Source organism: Pseudonaja textilis, chromosome 1 (assembly GCF_049901715.1).
Source record: "Pseudonaja textilis isolate UNSWEBS1 chromosome 1, rPseTex1.2, whole genome shotgun sequence".
In the NCBI taxonomy this organism is placed as follows: domain Eukaryota; kingdom Metazoa; phylum Chordata; class Lepidosauria; order Squamata; family Elapidae; genus Pseudonaja; species Pseudonaja textilis.
Genome location: NC_141990.1, coordinates 165,318,401 through 165,337,557, shown reverse-complemented (window position 1 = coordinate 165,337,557; position 19,157 = coordinate 165,318,401). Strand labels below are relative to the sequence as shown.

At 41.5% G+C, this 19,157-nt stretch overlaps 1 protein-coding gene across 1 annotated transcript in view; it reads left to right on the top strand.

Moving 5' to 3' along the window:
• The window catches only part of PTH2R (parathyroid hormone 2 receptor), a 61,226-nt gene that overhangs the window by 10,571 nt on the left and 31,498 nt on the right, over nt 1–19,157 (top strand). The window contains exons 2-6 of the mRNA XM_087919649.1: nt 1,408–1,513; nt 12,493–12,606; nt 12,702–12,823; nt 13,777–13,874; nt 15,709–15,895. Coding sequence (XP_087775775.1) covers nt 1,408–1,513; nt 12,493–12,606; nt 12,702–12,823; nt 13,777–13,874; nt 15,709–15,895 — 627 coding nt within the window. The remainder of the gene's footprint in view (nt 1–1,407; nt 1,514–12,492; nt 12,607–12,701; nt 12,824–13,776; nt 13,875–15,708; nt 15,896–19,157) is intronic.

The following is a 19,157-nucleotide window of genomic DNA, read 5'->3' as shown; positions in this document are numbered from 1 at the left end:
CTATTATATCCATAGGATCCCCAATTTATGATTTTTTAATTAAAAGAACTAAAATTTCCTTATATTTGGGGCATATTTTTGGTGTGGCCAAAATCTAATATCAGAGACTTTCTAAGCTGGGAACTACAAGACATAAGGAAAGAATTACACTGAAAGTTAATGGCATTATCAATGTTTCTATGAACTAGATAAAATTATATTTGATTATAATTTTTCCCATATGAATGGGAGGGGAGTTTCTGATTATTTAGCATATTGATAAATGATAAGGACACCTATGCACTTTTTTTGTTTTTGCTGAATTTAATCTTTCCAACAATGTTTGAGAAAATTAGCAGTAAGGACCATAAACAATCAGGACTTCTTAAAAATACTACAAAACTACAAAAACATTTTTCCTGAAATGTTTTTGCAGTTTTGTATTTCTTTATAACATATAGATGGGACCAGTGGTGGGTTTCAAAAAGTTTTCCTACTGGTTTGGTGTGAGCGTGCGCTTTGTGTGCGCGTGTGCAGCATTTGCAACTCATCTTCTGCTGCAAGCCCTGTGTGTAAAACAGCTGACGTGCAACAATTGGCTGTGCTGAGGTTGAAAAGCAGGAACTAAAGGTCAGTATAGAGCTGGAGAGGGTGGGAGGGCCAAGCAGCTGATTTTCGGAGCTACCGGTTCAGCCAAACCAGTAGAATACCACCACTGGATGGGACAAAAGCCCATACATTCTAGTACTGTATTAAAGTGAAACAGGAATAAATAATTTTGGGGAGATACGATCAAGATCCTTATATAGGCGAAACACTTTTTTTTCTCCTAAATAAGAATCTTGAGTATATTTTTCCAAAATTATTTCTGTTTCATCTTAACTTTAGAAACTGATACCAAGTGGAATGTTAGGTAAGAGAAAGAGTCTCACTTTCTCAGGATAAAGTAATTCAAACAAAAGAAAAAAAGGGTATGGAGGACATAACTGTGATCAGATTTTCATACATAGGGTCATTTTTTTCGCCACACTCAATTTATAGCATACCCTCCCTGCTGAGATATAACCATAATTCTGTTGGAACTTTGTGCATAATTTTATTCCAGCATGCCTTCAGTCTTTCAACTGAAGTTTAATTTTAAAAGTCTCCACAACGCTTAATGGCCCTTAATGGCCCTTAATGATATTACTTGAACTGTTTACCCGACCATTTAGTTTGGTCTTCTTGTTGTTTTTGCAATCGATGTCACTGTATATCCCCTGGGGTCCATTAGAGCAGGGGCAGGGTATCAATACTATATAATTAAATGCATACTGTGAACTTTCAGAATGGGTGTATTAAAAACTCTTTTCCTTCTTTTTTGTATCTCTCTACACAAAGAAATGTATTCATCACTCACTTGATTTCCACACGGGTTTTCTTTATTAGGAGGAATTGGATAATACCATTACAATGGAGGATCAGATTTATCTCCTTCTGGAGGCCAAAGCTCAATGTGAACAAAACCTCACAGCTCAGGTACAAGAAGAAAGAGGTGAGGGTATTTTAGTAGTTTAATTTTTTTCTTATTCTGACCAATTATTTTAAAATGTAGAAATGGATGGAATGCAAGAAAGCATACCCTTATTGTTTGATGTATAGGCTTCTGTGCTGAGAACATGGATGTTTTCATTACCCTCCTGTCTAAAATTCAGGTACAAGGATTGTTTAAAGTCTCCTGATAGCAGCAACTCTCTCTGCCCCAACCATAATATTCTCCTGGCCTGCCTGCAGCATTGATGTCAGCTTTAATCAGGGATGAGCCACAGCTTTGCCATAGCTTTCCTTCCCAGAAGCAAGCGTCTTTTAATTCCTTGTCTGCAGTCCCCATCTGCTGTGATCTTGGAGCCCAGGAAAATAAAATTGGTCAACTCCAATTTCCAATAACTCCATTTCTTCCCCATCTATTTGCCAGGAATTGAGAGGGCTGGATGCCATGATCTTAGTTTTCTTAATGTTGAGTTTCAAGCCAACTTTTGCACTTCTTCACCTGCATCAAGAGGCTCTTTAGTTCCTCTTCACTTTCTGCCATTAGAGTGGTATCATCTGCATATCTGAGGTTGTTGATATTTCTCCCAGCAATCTTAATTCCAACGTGTGATTCATCTAGCCCTGCCTTTCTCATGATGTGCTCTGCATATAAGTTAAATAGACAGGACAACAGTATACAGCTTTGCTGGACTCCTTTCCCAATTTTGAACCAATCAGTGGTTCCATGTCCAGTTCTCACTGTTGCTCCTTGACCCGCATATAGGTTTCTCAAGAGACAAATAAGAAGGTCTGGTACTCCCATCTCTTTAAGAACTTGCCACAATTGAGAGTTCCGGTTTGTCAGGCTTCGGAGGCAGCAGGAATTCACGTCTGTGCACAATCCCTGCTGCGCTCGCTGCTGGAGTGCCTTTGATCCAATTGGATTAGGAGGCTATAGTTATCCTGTAGGGATAACTGAAGAGAGGAGAGATCCGGGCAGGGGTCGGGACATATCGCACCCCACTTTCCCAGCCGGCTTAACTCCCTTTTCCAAAGGTGGTGGAGTGGCGGTCAGCAATGGCTGCCACAAAGAACCTCTTAGCCGGACAAGTTGTGTGCAGGAGGAAGTGAAGAAAGAGAAGGCTTTTGGCTGAACCGGGATGACAATTAACATCTGAATACCCTGGAACTTTGGCTCTTTAAGTGATATATTGTTTCCCAGAAGATTGTTAAGCTGTGGTGGAAAGTAAAGGGAAAGTTTTTTTTTTTGTTCTCCTCACTTTCCTTCCCCAGGGAGACAGCAGATGGAAATCAGAAATACCCGCTTTGGCAGCAGAAGGTACTAACTTTGAAAATTAAAGCCAAGGGGACATTAGATTTCTAAACACTGACATTTAAAAATTAAAATCTTTTTGCTTTAAGTGGGAAGGAAGAGAAGTAAATGACTTATACCAACGTTTGTTGAAGGAGACTGCTTGGAGTTTTATAAGATTAGAGATTAAATTGCAATAAAACTTCCAAAAAATACCTTGGAATTGTGTAATTGAATTCTACCCCAGGAAGAGAAAGTAGAAGAAACTGCTAAATGAAACAGACTGTGCTGATTGTGCTGACTTTGATTGCTTGATGACTTTGGGACTTTTGTGAATTATTTTTTGAAAGACTAAGAAAACATTTGGATTGTTTAAAAAAATTTTCACAATGGTATCTGTTGAAGAACTGAAAATGCAATTTGAAAAATTAAAAGAAGAGGAAGAAGAAGGTAAGGGTTCCTTTGGATCTATCCTTTGCTTCTTAGAAATGGCGATTTCTACTTATCAGGAAATGCAACAAGAAAAAGGCTGGGATGATGATGAAGAAGCCATCTTTAATGGACATATGATTTTAAATGAGAAAGAAAAGGGCAAAAAGGAGAAGAAAATGAAGAATTTAAGTTCTAAAAAAACAACCAAGAAAGGGAAAAATAAGGTGAAAAATCGATATAATGTCAGAAAGCAACAGAAAAGAGGAATACAACAGAGAGGGGAGACTGAAAGGCTGGAGATTGTGGGGGGGTAAAAAGGTTAGATTTGACAAGGAAGGAAGGGAAAAATGAAGGGAAGTTATAAAGGCTTAAAACAAGATGCTAATAAACAGGGTTTTTTTAGAGATAAAGGGTAAAACATAATCTAAAAAGAGATTCTGCAAAAGTACACAAGATTGTATTGTAGTATTTGTATTTGAAATATGTGTTAATAGAATATTGTAGGGAATGTGTAATAGAGTTTAATTAATTAATTTTTTATGGAACATTATTTTTAATATACTATAATATTATGTTTTATATTTTAAAATGTTATGTAGAATGTACTAAGCAGAATCAGAATAGAAACTATGTATTATTTTAAGTGTTAAATTTGGGGGGAAAATAGAAAGGTGTCATACTTCAACCAGTGATTACAGGAAAAAGTTTGTGTTAAAGAGAAAAGATAAATGGATAATTGAAAAAGAACGGACAAAAGATACAAGTATAATGATTTAAATTGAGATAAAATAAATAAAATAGAATTAAGAGAGTGAAAAGAGGGGAGAAGACATATGGAAAATATAGAATGTTAAATAAGATATGAAATAGTATATAAGGTGAGCATGAATTTGATTTATGTATGTATAAAAAGTTATAACCCAGGGTTAAGCCGCTTTCTAAAAAGAAGTTTTATGTTTTTATGTTATGTATTTTTTTAGCTTATGTTTGTTTATCGAGGATTAATGGTGTTGGATAAGAACATATGAAATAGTAATAATATGAAATATAGTAATATAAAATACATGAAAGTATAAGTTTAATGAATAAAATGGAACAGAAATAAAGGAAGAAATAGTGAGAAGTTGGAAAAGAGTAATAAGATATGAAGTTGAATATATAAGATGCATATTAAATTGTGTGTGGAAACGTGATAATTTAGAATTATGTTGTACTTAAATGAGATGTTTTATTTGTTTTGTTAAGCAGTTTTTTAGAAAAGATTTTCTATGTTCTTATGTTTTATGTTTTGTTTGTCTGTGTATTCTCTTTGAAAAATTAATAAAATTTGTTACAATAAAAAAGAACTTGCCACAAATTGTTGTGATCCACACAATCAAAGGCTTTAGTCAATGAAGTCAATGAAGCAGAAGTATATGTTTTTCTGGAACTCCCTAGCTTTCTCCATGATCCAGCGTATGTTGGCAATTTGATATTTAGTTCCTCTGCCTCTTCGAAATCCTTCCTGCACTTCTGGTATTTCTCGATCCGCAGCTTTTAAGCATAACTTTGCTAGCATGTGAAATGAGTGCAATGGTGTGGTAGTTTGAACATTCTTTGGCATTGCCATTCTTTAGAATTGGAATATAAACTAACCTTTTCCAATCCTCCTGAGTTTTCCAAATTTGCTGCCAAATTGAGTTTAGAACTTACTGCATCATCAGCTGGAATACTGTCATCTCCACTAGCTTTCTTGTTGCTCAGATTTCCTAAGGCCCATTTCACTTCATATTTTAGGATGGCTGGCTCGAGGTTAGTGTCCACCCCATCATGGTTTTCAGGGATGTTAAGCTCATTCTTATATAGTTCTTCTGTGTAATTTTGCCACCTCTTCTTAATCTCTTCTGCCTCTGCTAGGTCCCTGCCATTTTGGTCCTTTATCATGCCCATCTTTGCATGAAACGTTCCCTTCATACCTCCAATTTTCTTGAAGAGATCTCTGGTCCTCCCTATTCTATTATTTTCTTCCATTTCTTTGCACTGTTCATTTAAGAAGGCATTCTTATCTCTTCTAGCTATTCTCTGGAATTCTGCATTCAATTGGGTGTATTTTTCTCTTTCTCCCTTGCTTTTTGCTTCCCTTCTTTCCTCAGCTATTTACAAAGCTTCCTCAGACAGCCATTTTGCTTTCTTGCATTTCTTTTTCTATGGGATGATTTTAGTTGCTACCTCTTGTACAATGTTGCGAACCTCCATCCATAGTTCTTCAAGCACTTTATCTATCAGATCTAATTCCTTAAATCTATTTGTCACCTTTACTGTCTATTCATCAGGGATATTATTTAACTGATACTGAGTGGCCTAGTGCAGGGGTCCCCAACCACCGGTCCCCGGACCGGTACCGGTCCATGGATCATTTTGTATTGGGCCACCTATTGGGCGCTTGGGCGCCGCCATCTTGTTTCGACGGTGCTTGAGAAAGTGCTCCCGGGTGAGCTTGTCAGTCGTCGGTTGGAAAGCGGCATTTGGGTGCTGAAGGAATCCTTGCACCTTAGTTTCGTCGAAGAGTGGGGGGGCAGCTTTGAACAAAGAGCTGTCCTGATGGCGGTGGAGTCTCACGTTACTCAGCAGGAGATTAAGAAAGAGCCCGAAAAGCCCATCGACTGCGAGAAGGTACAAAGGAGAAGTTGGCGGGGAGAAGCGGGGGACAGCTGGCTGGCCGGTCGCTTGGCTCGCCTTGCCTTGGTCGTGCGTGCTGATGCCAGTACTGGTCCGTGGATCATTTTCTACATTTTGTACCGGGCCATGGTACAAAAAAGGTTGGGGGCCACTGTCCTAGTGCTTGTTCCTACTTTCTTCAATTTAAGCCTAGATTTTGCAATAAGAAGCTCATGATCTGAGCACAGTCATGGATTTATGTTTACTGACTGTAAAGAGGTTCTCTATCTTTGGCTGCAGAGCACATAGTCAATCTGATTTCTGTGTTGACCGTCTGGTGATGTCCATGTGTAGAGCTGCTTCTTGCGTTGTTGAAAAAGAGTGTTTTTTATGACCATCGTATTCTCTTTAGAAAATTCTATCAGCCTGTGCCCTGCTTCATTTTGTACTCCAAGGCCAAACTTGCCTGTTATTTCAGTTATTTTTGTTATTTCAGTTATCTTTTGGCTTCCTACTTTAGCATTCCAATCCCCCATGACATCATTTCTTGGTGTTAATTCTATAAAGTGCTGTAGGGCTTCACAGAACTGGTCAATTTCATCCTCTTCAGCACCAATGGTTGGGGCATAGACTTGACTACTGTGATATTGAATGGTTTGCCTTGGATTTGAACTGAGATCATTCTGTCATTTTGGGGATTGTATCCCAGTGTTGCTTTTCCTACTCTTTTATTGACTACTCCATGGAAGGCTACTCCATTTCTTCTGAGGGATTCTTACCCACAGTAGTATACCTGATGGTCATCAGAATTAAATTCACCCATTTCTGTCCATTTTAGTTTGCTGATTCCTAAGATGTTGATGTTCAGTCTTGTCATCTCTTGCTTGATCACGTCCAGCTTGCCTTGATTCATGGATCTTACATTCTAGATTCCAATAGAGAATAAATCTTTATAGCATCAGACTTTCCTTTCACCACCAGATGCATCCACAGATGAGTGTCCTTTCAGCTTTGATCCAGTCGCTTCACTCTTTCTGGCGCTACTAGTACTAGCCCTCTGCTCTTCCCCAGTAGCATATTGGACACCTTCCGACCTGAGGGGCTCATCTTCCAGCGTCATATCTTTTTGCCTTTTGGTACTCTCCACAGGGTTTTCATGGCAAAAATACTGGAGTGGGTTGCCATTTCCTTCTCCAGTGGATCACGTTTTGCAGAGTTCTCTGCTATGACCTATCCGTTTTGGGTGGCCCTGCACGACATAGCTCATAGCTTCATTGAGCTACACAAGCCCTTTTGCCACAACAAGCCAGTAATCCATGAAGGGGCAAATATAGACATAAGAAATAAATAAGAAATGTGGAAAATAAGCAAGATCACGTGTTACTTTCTATGTAATGTTGAGATGCAATAGCTTGCTACTACAACAGATAATATAACTATTCTATAATAAATGTTGTGGAGCGGCGTAAGGAAGAGGCAAGAGCCAGAGTGAACAATGAACAGGCTTTATTACAGGGAATAAAGGGTTGCCGCGTCTGCCTTCTAACTAGCAGGTTAGCTGGCGGCAACGGGCTGGCTCTGCTTGACAGCCGGCTTTTATAGCCAGCTGTCAAACGGAGCCAGCCAATGGGAGCGGCTGGTGCTCCCGCTCAAACAGCAGACCTGGTTGGGGACTCCAACCAGTTCCAAAGACATAACACTCCTTTCCCCCAGCTGGGCACATGCGTAGTCCTTTAGGTAAGTCGGTTGTCTGCGCTGGCGACAAGAATGTCGCAACCCGGGTAAACTGCTGGCTGGCGTCAAGTCCTTGCCCCCGGGAATTGCCTCGGAGGTTGTTGGGGAATGGGCTAGGTCAGGTGTGGTGTTCTGTGAGTTCGGTAAGTCCCCCTGTTCGGGCTGACCTTGGTGAGTCGTTAGGTCCGGCTGGCAAACAGGTTCGCTTGGCTGTTGGTTCGGTGTCTCTAGTTGGAAGCTCGGGTCCTCCAGCAAACTCTCCTGGTCGACGGGGTAGACCGGGTCCTGCAGGGAGCTTCCGTCTGAGCAGACTGGTACTGGCAGGGAGTCCTTGGTGCTGGAAGGTTGGGCTGGGTCGGCATCAGTCGCACTTCTCCATCGCCTTCTGAGTTGGTCCACGTGTCTCCGCCACAAGCGTCCATCTTCCAGGAGGACCCTGTAGGATCTAGGACCTGTGACTGACACAACTTGACCTGGTACCCACAAAGGATCCCCTGCATAATTCCTGGCGTACACCAGGTCATGCAGGACAAAGTCCCTGACCAGACTGTCAGACCCTAAAGGGGCGTCTGTGCAGTAGTGGGGATGCAACCTGTCCAGGGTGGTCCTAAGGCGTCTCCCCATCAAGAGTTCGGCAGGGGATTTATTAGTAGTGGTGCATGGCGTCGTATGTTGGCTCAGAAGGTAACGTGACAGTTTAGTGTGCCAGTTTTCCTGGCCAAATCTGGCGAGTGCCTCCCTGGCTGACCTGACTGCCCTCTCAGCCATCCCGTTGCTAGCGGGGTGAAAGGGGGCTGTAAGTATGTGTCTGATGCCCAAGTTAGCAACGTACATACTGAACTCACATGACGTGAACTGCGGGCCATTGTCAGACACCAGCGTGTCAGGGAGTCCATGGGTAGCGAATAAGTGGGTCAGAGCCTTAACTATTGCTTGAGTGGTAGTCGAGGGTAGCAGGGCCAAGTCTATCCATTTGGAGTAGGAGTCCACTACCACCAAGAAGGTCCTGCCATGCACCGGTCCAGCCAGGTCGATGTGCAGGCGAGACCAAGGGGCACTAGCACTCTCCCACTTGGTGGGCATGGCAGCTGGTGGGGCAGCCCTGGTTTCTTGGCAAGGTTGGCATGAGCTTACCCAGCTGGCGATTTGGGCATCCATGCCGGGCCACCAAATGTAGCTGTGGGCCAGAGCCTTCATCCTTACGATGCCCGGGTGGCCCTCGTGAAGCACCTTTAGGATGGGTACACGAAGAGTGGCTGGAATGACTACCCTTGTACCCCACAACAGACATCCTTGTAGCTTCGATAGTTCCTGCTTACGGGTTTTAAAAGGAGCAAAGTCAACGGTACATTGAGTTTCCGGCCACCCCCTTCCCACCCAGTCCAGTACCTGGGCAATTATCTTCATTAACTTCAAAAATGGCGTGAACCGGTGCTGGGTCTTTGACTGGGACTGGTAGGGGGCAGCGACTAAGGGCATCGGCGTGACTCAAGTTTTTGCCAGGTCGATGCACCAACTTGAATGAGTAAGCGGCCAGGAACAAAGTCCATCTGGTCATTCTAGGTGATAGTACCTGCGGGGTTTGCTTATCCCCTGATAAGAGTCCCAGGAGAGGTTTATGGTCAGTTACAAGTTCAAAATGGTGCCCAAACAAAAATTCGTGAAACTTTTTAACTGCAGCCACCGCAGCCAGGGCCTCTTTATTTGACTGTAGTTCCTTTCTGCCGTAGAGAAGGTCCTAGAGAAGAAGGCAATTGGTGCCTCGGAACCGTTGGGAAGTCTGTGGCTTAGGACAGCCCCAATCCCAAAAGGGGATGCATCAGCCGCTAGGACCAGGGGAAGTCGTTGATCAAATTGAATTAAAACTGCATCCGATGTGAGTAAGGATTTGACTGACTTGAAAGCATGGGCTTCTTTGGGTCCCCAATGCCAGGGGGATTCTTTGTCTAACAGTCTGTGTAAGGGTTTAGCGATAGATGCTTTGTGCGGGAGAAATGAAGCGTAAAAGTTTAGTAGCCCCCGAAAAGCTTGGAGCTCCGTCTTGTTAGTTGGTGTGGGCGCCTCATGGATGGCCTTTACCTTGGATTCAATTGGATGGATGCCAGAGGCGTCTATCCTATATCCCAGAAAGTCCACTTGCCTAGTGGCGATGGCGCACTTCTCCCTTTTAAGTTTGAGGCCATGCTGCCTAAACTTCTCTAGAACCGCTCTGACCCTCTGTATGAGCTGAGATCTGTCAATTGCTGAGACTAAGATGTCATCGAAATAAGGGACAACCCCTGGGAGACCTTGGAGAATCCTTTCCATGAGTGATTGGAATATACCCGGGGCTACACTTACACCGAATTGGAGGCGTTTACACTTGAATGCCCCTCTATGTGTGACTATGGTTTGTAATTCAGCTGTCTGATCATCAACAGGGAACTGTTGGTATGCCTGGGACATATCTAACTTGGCGAAAATGGTGCCGGGTTCGAAGGTGTGTAACAGGTGTTGAATAACAGGGACAGGGTATGCGCTGACCTGCAGGTAACGGTTGAGGGTGGTTTTATAGTCTGCGCAGATTCTTAAACTGCCATCTTTCTTGAGTGGGGTGACTATGGGGGTCTCCCATTTGGCAAAATCAGTTGGTTCTAACACCCCTTGCTTTAGTAACTTATCTAATTCTGCATCTAACTTGGGACGGATGGCGAAAGGCACCCTGCGCGGCTTAAGGCGCAGAGGGATTGCCTGGGGGTCCACAGAGAAGGAGATGGGGGTGCCAGAATAGCAACCCAGCTCGCTGCTAAACACATCAGAGTAATCTGAAAATAGTGCATCTACGTCAGAAGTTGAGACAGCATGGATCCCAGTTACACTAAGGCCGAGGGAGGGGAACCAATCTAGCCCCAACAGACTGGGGAGGGCACCATTAACAACCACTAAAGGCAAATGGCCTTTAAAGGCTTGGAATTGAACTAAAAACTTGCCTTTCCCGAGGACAGGGATGTTCTTGCCCTGGTAGTCCCGCAGTGTCAGGTGGCATCTCTGTAGCTGCTTCTGCGACAGTCTGGGCTGGATCTTCTTTAGGGTTTCCCAGGAGATGATTGAAAGTGCAGATCCCATGTCTACCTCCATCCTGCAGGGTTTACCTTCTAGGGAAACAGAAATTTTGATTTTATTAGGAGTCTGGGAAGTATGGTTAGCGTGGTAGCAGGTATAGCAGTCCTCCACTTGCCTTTGGGAATTAGAAGGTGGTGGAGGTCTTTGAGGCAAAGTACGCCCTGCTTGGCAGACTCTAGCGAGGTGACCCTTCTTTTGGCAGTTCAGACAGATGGCATTCTTAAACCTGCAGGATGCCCTAGAGTGGGAGCCTCCGCAGGTTAGGCAAATGGGAGTTTGTTTGGGGGCGAAGTTGTTTCTCTGCCCCGCTCCTACCTGTGAAGACCTCTGTTGCTTTAGGCGGTTAATGTCTGATGAGTCTGTGGGGTCTTCTTCATTGAGCACTTCCTCTGAATGGATGGTGGAACTGCTGGGCTTTAACGGCGTACCTTGAATTTCAGCTGCTGATTGGGCAGAGAGCTCAGCAGCTTGGGCTTCCTCCATGGCTAAAGCTAGGTTCAAGTCCTTTTTTGCTAACAAACGTCTTTGGAGCCTCAGGTCTCTAACCCCACAGACGATCTGGTCCAATAACATGTCTTCTAAGTAGTCTTTGAACCCACACTGCAAGGCAGCTGTCCTCAGAGCTGCCATATACTCGTTGATTGACTCTCCCTCCGCCTGTTTTCTGATTCTGAAGGCGTATCTCCTGGCTATCTGAGATGGTTTTGGCGAGTAGTGGTTGGAGAGGATTTCTTGGAGTTCATCCCACGGTACGCTTCTGATAGCGTGAGGGGCGACTAGTGCTGTAGCGGTGTCAAAGACTGCAGCTCCACAATAGCTGAGGAAGTAGGATTTCTTCCTGTGTTCTGCAGCGTCTGCTAAACCGATGGCATCAAGGAAATAGCTGAAACGATTTTTGTATGAGTCCCACGTTTCCTCGGTTGGTTTGAATGGTGGGAATGCTGGATTAGCATTCATTTTGAAGATGCAGGGTTCGTCCTCTTCAGTCGTATTTCGAAATTCACGGTCTTAGAAGAACGCTGACGGTTTGCGCTGACAGGCGGTGACTGTCTCTCTAGGCTACGGAGGCTTTTTTGAATTTTGCGCTCTTTGTGAGCGCCGGCGGCTGCGGCTACAGCGCCCGTGGCTTCGCTTTCAGTGACTACAGCTCAAAAGGCTACGGAGGCTTTTTTAAAATTTCGCGCTCTTTGTGAGCGTCGGCGGCTGCGGCTTCAGCGCCCGTGGCTTCGCTCTTCAGTGACCACAGCTCTTTTGAAAAACACGTCTGGCTAGCCTTCGACCAAATCCCACCTTCGTCGCCAGTGTTGTGGAGCGGCGGAAGGAAGAGGCAAGAGCCAGAGTGAACAACGAACAGGCTTTATTACAGGGAATAAAGGGTTGCCGCGTCTGCCTTCTAACTAGCAGGTTAGCTGGCGGCAACGGGCTGGCTCTGCTCGACAGCCGGCTTTTATAGCCGGCTGTCAAACGGAGCCAGCCAATGGGAGCGGCTGGTGCTCCCGCTCTGGTTGGGGACTCCAACCAGTTCCAAAGACATAACAATAAACATATATACAATCAAGTGAGTGTCACAATTATTTACCAAAATGAGCTAAAGTGCCTGCATTTTTGTTCCCCATTGTTCATAGCTTCAGTTTCTGAAGTGGAAGGTATTCTCTCTCATTCATCAGTAACATTTTCCAGCTAATTTGGATAAAATATTCTAAAAACATTTTTCATGTGCTTTTTAAATGAAATTCTTCAAGCAGTTCCATGGCTTCTCTTCAAAGCTACTTTCTTTCATTTTTCAGCAGGAGAGGAGTGCTTTCCAGAATGGGATGGTCTAATCTGCTGGCCCAGGGGGTCAGCAGGGAAAACCTTAGCCATGCCTTGCCCTTCTTATATCTATGATTTTAATCACCAAGGTATGCTCCTTTCCCTTTTGAATCATTGACCTTACATGATACTAGGGAGAGAAAAAGGTCTTCAGAGTAATGGAAATGTTAATTCTTTCTTATAGGTATGGCCTTCCGTCATTGTAATTCAAATGGAACATGGGCTTATGTGCACAGTTTAAACCGAACATGGTCTAATTATTCTGAGTGCCTCCATTTCCTGCAAACAGAAATCAGTCTGCAAAAGGTATGGACTCTTACTCCAGATAAGGAGAAGAGGAACAAAATGGGCTATTGCAGAAATATTGGGCACTTAAATATCTTTTATGATACATGATGCTGTCCAGTGATGGGATTCAAAAATTTTTACCACTGGTTCTGTGAGTGTGGCTTGGTGGGCATGGCATGGATTTGTGGGTGTGGCTTGGTGGGCGTGGCAGGGGAAGGATACTGCAAAATCTCCATCCCCTCCCCACCCCACTAACCTGCTTTCCAGCTCCATTCTCCTGTGCAGGGCAACAAAAGAAGACCCAACCGATCAGTTGGGACTTGGGAGGCAGAGAATAGATGTGGGCAGAGCCAGTCAGTGGTGGTATTTGCCAGTTCTCCAAACTACTCAAAATTACCACTACCGATTCTCCAGAACTGTCAGAACCTGCTAAACACCACCTCTGATGGGACATTATGGGACAAAAAGAATTTGACTGGTTATATCTTCTTTTCTAGGTCCCTTAGTTATTTTCTTTTTTGTTACAGAAGAGATCTGGCACATGCTCAGAAAAACAAAATAGAAATTAAATGTCTAACATACTATTTCCTGAGAAACTTTGCCTTTATGTGGTTCTTTAGAATATGACATCTTATAAATGAATTTTGAAATTAGGCTCTGATCACTCAACAATATTAAATAACAATGGGAATCCATGCATAGAAATTGTGTGCTCTCCAAGAGTTGATCAAGGCTGATTTTTGGTGCTGGCTCAGGGCTCTCTCCCTATACAAGAAATTAGTAGACTAGCTTTGAACATTGCAACTGTAGTCGTTGAGTGCATTCCATGCTCAGTTCAGTTCTGTAAAAATATACATTTAAGAAATTATTGATTTTTAAGATGAAATAAATTAAAGATAAAGTCACATCTAACAATTCTCTACCCAAGTAAAACTGATATTTAGAAGTTCTTCTGCTGTTTTCTTCTTCAGAGGAAATTCTTTGAACATCTCTCTGTCATGTACACAGTGGGATACTCCATTTCCTTCTCCTCTCTGGCTGTGGCTATTTTCATCATTGGCTACTTCAGGTGAGTGATTTACTAAGGTAGCAGCAAGTGGAGCTAGGCCAAAAGCTATGTAGACATTGCATTCACAACACACAAATACAAAGACACACAGAAGCACATCTCACCTTTATCCTCATACCATTACCTGATTAGGTTTACTCATCAAATTGAATCAAAACACGGTTTGCTTTTCCTTGATATGAAACGTGAATCCAGACTTTGTATTTCTAAGTCATGATTTATGACTTAATATGTGATTGGTGGTAGTTTATGCAACAGACCATGTTTAAGGCAATCTATGGCTTAATATGATGCAAATCTGGTCTCTTTTTTCCTTTCATTTTCTCAAAATATTGCATTGTAGAGAGAAAGAAATCAAAGCTTAAGCCATGTCTTTGAACAAGCAGAGGTGATACTGAGCGGGGACCTAATTAGGTGATAGAGAGAGTGGGGCAAAGTGGAAGGAGCAAAGAGATATTTATTTCGTTTTTTTATTTATAAAAACAATATTTTTATAGTTATGAAAATTTATATAGCAAGTTTATAATGGTGTAAAGCCCAAAGCAGAGATAGATACGTCAGGGGAAAGGGCGTAAACAGACGAGATGAGATGACTTGAGTGGGATGCACAGAGAGGCTTTCTGAGCTGATTGTGGCTTGTAGGCCACTGATTCATAATTTCTGCTTTAAATGAGCTCTAAAAATCATCCCCCCATTCATCTGCAATTCATGGTCTTCTGCTGACATTGATAAATGAAACAGGATAATAAAATCGAGTTTCATGGCTTAGAATTAAAACCTATATTCAACAAAATATCTTTGATGAAAATTCATTTCTTTTTCTTACACACACACACACATGCATGGTAAATTACAATTTGAAACAGTAAAAAAAATCAGAAAGAAGAAATGGGTATATCAGTGTTTATGAAGATGAAATCCTAGGATTCTGAACAAAAGAAGTCTGAAAAGGATTAACCTTATTCTCAGCTCCTTCTGCGGCTGAAATATCAACCTCTCAAACACTGCTTAGCACCAAACTTCTGCAATTACAAACAGTCGGGATTCACCCAATACACTAAACTTTTATTTGCCTCAATGATAGGTTGTTCAATAAACCATGGTAGATGGGATCACATATCATTCCATCAACTCCAAGCCATGATTTACAAGCACCAAGTGCTGGGTTGAGCATAAACTGGAGCATTATGGATTATTCAGCAGAGTGTCTTTTTTTCGGAGACGCTATATGCTCTCTGAAAAGACATAACGACAGAGCTCAAACTCAATACTTCCTCCTTAAATTTATGTGTGTAAAATACATCATTTTACAGTTAAATCATTTCTGGAAGCAATGTGAAATATATAATCCATGGAATAATTAATGGAGAAAATGTTTTTGTGGTAACAGATATTTTTGATTTAGAATATAGAAAAGATTGATCAAATGATCTTGGGCAAAAATAGTTTCTGCTTTTAAAAGAGCAGGCTCATTGAACTGTATTATGCACATATCCTTATTAGTTGTCCCTGTTCAAAATTGCCATTTTGTCTTTTTTTTTTTGTTATTAAGATTAATACAGCCACTTCACACCCACAAGACTATGTGATGCCTGTTGACCTGGCTCTTTTTTTTAAAAAAAATCCAAATTCAAGAAGAAGACTAAATAATGTCTTATAGGTATTTATTAAGATATCAAAATAGAACTACCATGTTCAGAAATAGTGCGCTTTTAAGCAATAGATGCCAGAGACGAAAAATAAGGAAGAGTTTTAGTTTTACTGCCTCATTGGAAATAGACACTAAACAATATGATCCTTCTATGTCCCTTAAAAAGTTTTTCCCCCAAACTAGGAGGCTCCACTGCACCCGGAATTGTATACATCTGCATTTGTTTGCCTCTTTCATGCTCAGAGCTACCAGCATTTTTATTAAAGATAAAGTTGTTCATCCTCATTTTGGAGACAAAGATTTTGACTCACTACTCACAAGTGACCTACAAAATATTATACAGACTCCGGTAATGGACACATCTCAGTATGTAAGTATTGCTCTCTTGTTGTTTTTCAGTGTTTCCCCAGTCATAAAAACTATTAATTTCAGGGTCAATGTCTGTTCCATGAACAGTCCCAAAAGTCATTCCTGGTCCTTTAAGTGATGCATTTCAACAGACCTAAAATCAATAGTTGTTAGTTTCTATCCATGTGCTGAGTATTTCCGTGTAAATATATGCCTTTGTTTAAAGTAACTTAGGATCAATAAATTTTAATGGCAATATCTGAGAATATATATTAATTTAAATTGCTTCCCAATTGAAAATACAGGGATGGGAATATAATTAGCCAGAATTAGTGAAAGTAAATGATAACCTTTTCTTGATTACATATTACATAGATTGGAAATGCCATCTGTCCTGACCTCCTCTAGCATTTTTTAGCTCTGGCTTACATGCTGGAGCATCTGAAGAGTCTTTGACCCATCTTTGATTGGAACAATAGCAGAAACCCTTTCTTTGCTTGTAGCTAATCTGTCCAATTTATACAACATCTTGTACCGATATTTCTGTTGGCAATACTTTTTGGCAATAGAGTAGAAGAAGATCAATTTAATAGATTTTGAAATGGATATATCAAATATAGGGTGGTTGTCTGAATTTACACTGTTCAGAAATCAAACTATGAGGTCTGCTTTGCTTGATTGGATTATCATGCTATAAAACATTGAGGAGTTCAATGCTTGTGTTGGGATATACAGAAAGCTACTTCACGTTAGCCACATTTTTTCCCCCAGATTGATGAATGAGCTTTGTCTGCTTACGTGTACATTTGTGAACTGAACGTTAACTTCTCAATGGATATTTGTTTTTTAAAGAAACAAGTCTCTGAATATATAGATAGATGCGGGGGGAGGGAAGGGAGGGAGGGAGGGAGAGAGAATATTTGCCTCCCAAATATTTTGGGCTGTATTTCTCACTTTTGGGGGCTATCTGGGGTTAATGGTAGTTGGTACAATATAACTTGGTTGCTCATTATTGCTGCCCCAGTGAACTATTTTATTTGTTTAGTTTAGTTTGTCAAGCATGTATGAGAAAACAAGTATAAGTATGAACATAACATATAAACATGTAGGTATAAACAGGTATAAAGCACAACTATAATGACGTGGGAAAATACCCAAACAAAGCTGAATACCATACATGCCACCAAGTACCCACCAATACCACCAAGTACCTGCGAAAACAAACAGGTATAAATATATACATAATAAATGAGTATGAATAAATGGGAACAGTAGGACAGGGACAGTAGGCACCCTGGTGCGCTTATGCACGCCCCCTTACAGACCTCTTCGGAATGGAGTGAGGTCCATGGTAGACAGTTTAAGGTTAAAGTTTTGGGGGTTTGAGGATGTAACAACAGAGTCAGGTAGTGAGTTCCAGGCATTGACCAGTATGTTGCTGAGGTTGTATTTTCTGCAATCAAGTTTGGAGCAGTTTACTTTGAGTTTGTATCTATTGTTTGCCCATATGTTATTGTGGTTGAAGCTGAAGCAGTCATTGACAAGTAGGATGTTGTAGCAGACAATTTTGTGTACTAAGCTTAGATCAGACCATAGGCAGCATAGTTCTAAGTTGTCTAGGCCCAAAATTTCAAGTCTGGTGGCATAATCTATTGAGAGCTGAGGAGTGGAGTACTCTTCTTGTGAAATACCTCTGGACTCATTCAATTGTATTAATGTTCGTTATACAGTGTGGATTACAGGCAAATGAGCTGTATTCGAGAATTGGTCTGGCGAAGGTTTTGTATGCCCTGATTTACAGTTCAGTGTTACCAGAGAAGAAGCTTCGCAAAATTAGGTTAACAACTCTTAATGTCTTTTTGGCAATGCTGTTACAGTGAACTTTGGAGCTTAGATCTTTTGAAATGAGTACTCCTAGGTCCTTGACAGAGTGAGAGTCATCTACAAGGTCATATCCGCCCAGTTTGTATTTAGTGTTCTGATTTTTGTTGCCAATGTGTAAGACAGAGCATTTATTGGTTGAGTTTTGAAGTTGCCAATTGTTCGTCCATTCTGACACATAGTGTCAGCCTTCAAGATTTTCTCCCTTTGCTTTGCATCTTTCGGCTGTCATAAGTAACTGGGGGAGGAGGGAAGAATGGTTATGGGAAGTGAGCTGGAGGTGCTACAAACCAGAATTGTATAAGCTGGGAGGGGTAGATTCTTGCTTAGGCTTCTATCCTATACTATGCGCAGCTGCAACTCTTTATCAAAATAGATCAAGGTCAACGGACAGAGGCCTCATCACCACCTGGAGATGCCCACATGATAATATACACAACTTTTAATTGGATGAGCCAATTGAACTATTGGGGATGGGAACACTGCCATTACTTTGTATATGTGATTTATGTGCTCATTTTCTCAGATCAGAATTCTTTCGTTGCTACCACTTGATTTCCAGTAAAAAATATCTTTTCTCTGATTAATGGAGTCAAAGTATTTCTTTCTTGGATTTTGAATGGAGCACCAGTTGACATATAGTCAAGGTCGCTTTGTAGGGCAGCAGTATTGTCAGTGGTGTTAGTTTTACATCATCAGTGAAGAGGATGCAGTTGCTTTTAAATGAGGTCATTTATGTAAATTAGACAGTGGCTCCTAGAATGCTGCCTTGGGGGACTCCGCTGTTAACTGGTGCAGGGTTTGATAGGGCACTCCTTATTTTGACTCCTTGTTGCCTGTTTGACAGGAATGCAGCTATCCATCCCTAAGAGCGCAGTTTTATCAGTAGTTTGTTCTGTACCACTGAATCAAAGGCTTTGCAGAAGTCTATGTAAATTGCATCTATCACTTTACCCTGGTCGAATTGTGTAATCCAAATGTTTTTGCAGTGTAGGAATTGTAGATTACAGGGCAAAATTTTTCTGAAACCAAACTGTTTGTTAGAGAGTAGGTTGTTTGTCTCTAAGTGCAGGGTAATGGATTGGTTGATGATTGATTCCATGATTTTGCTGATGACACAACATAAGGAGATTGGTCTGTAATTTTCAACTAGGCTGGGGTCTCCCTTTTTGAAGATAGGAATGACCGTTGGCTAATGACCATAGGTCGGGCAAACTGGATCTAAAAGATATCTCATAGATTGTGCTTAGTGGTTTGGCTATAGCAGTGACTATCTGACTATCTCAGACAAGCAATATTGGTAACGAATGGGGATGTTTTTCCTATTTAATTCTCTTATTTTAAAGAAATAAATTTTATAAAATTTAGATGAATTTTAAATATGTCTGAGAAAACAAAAAAAA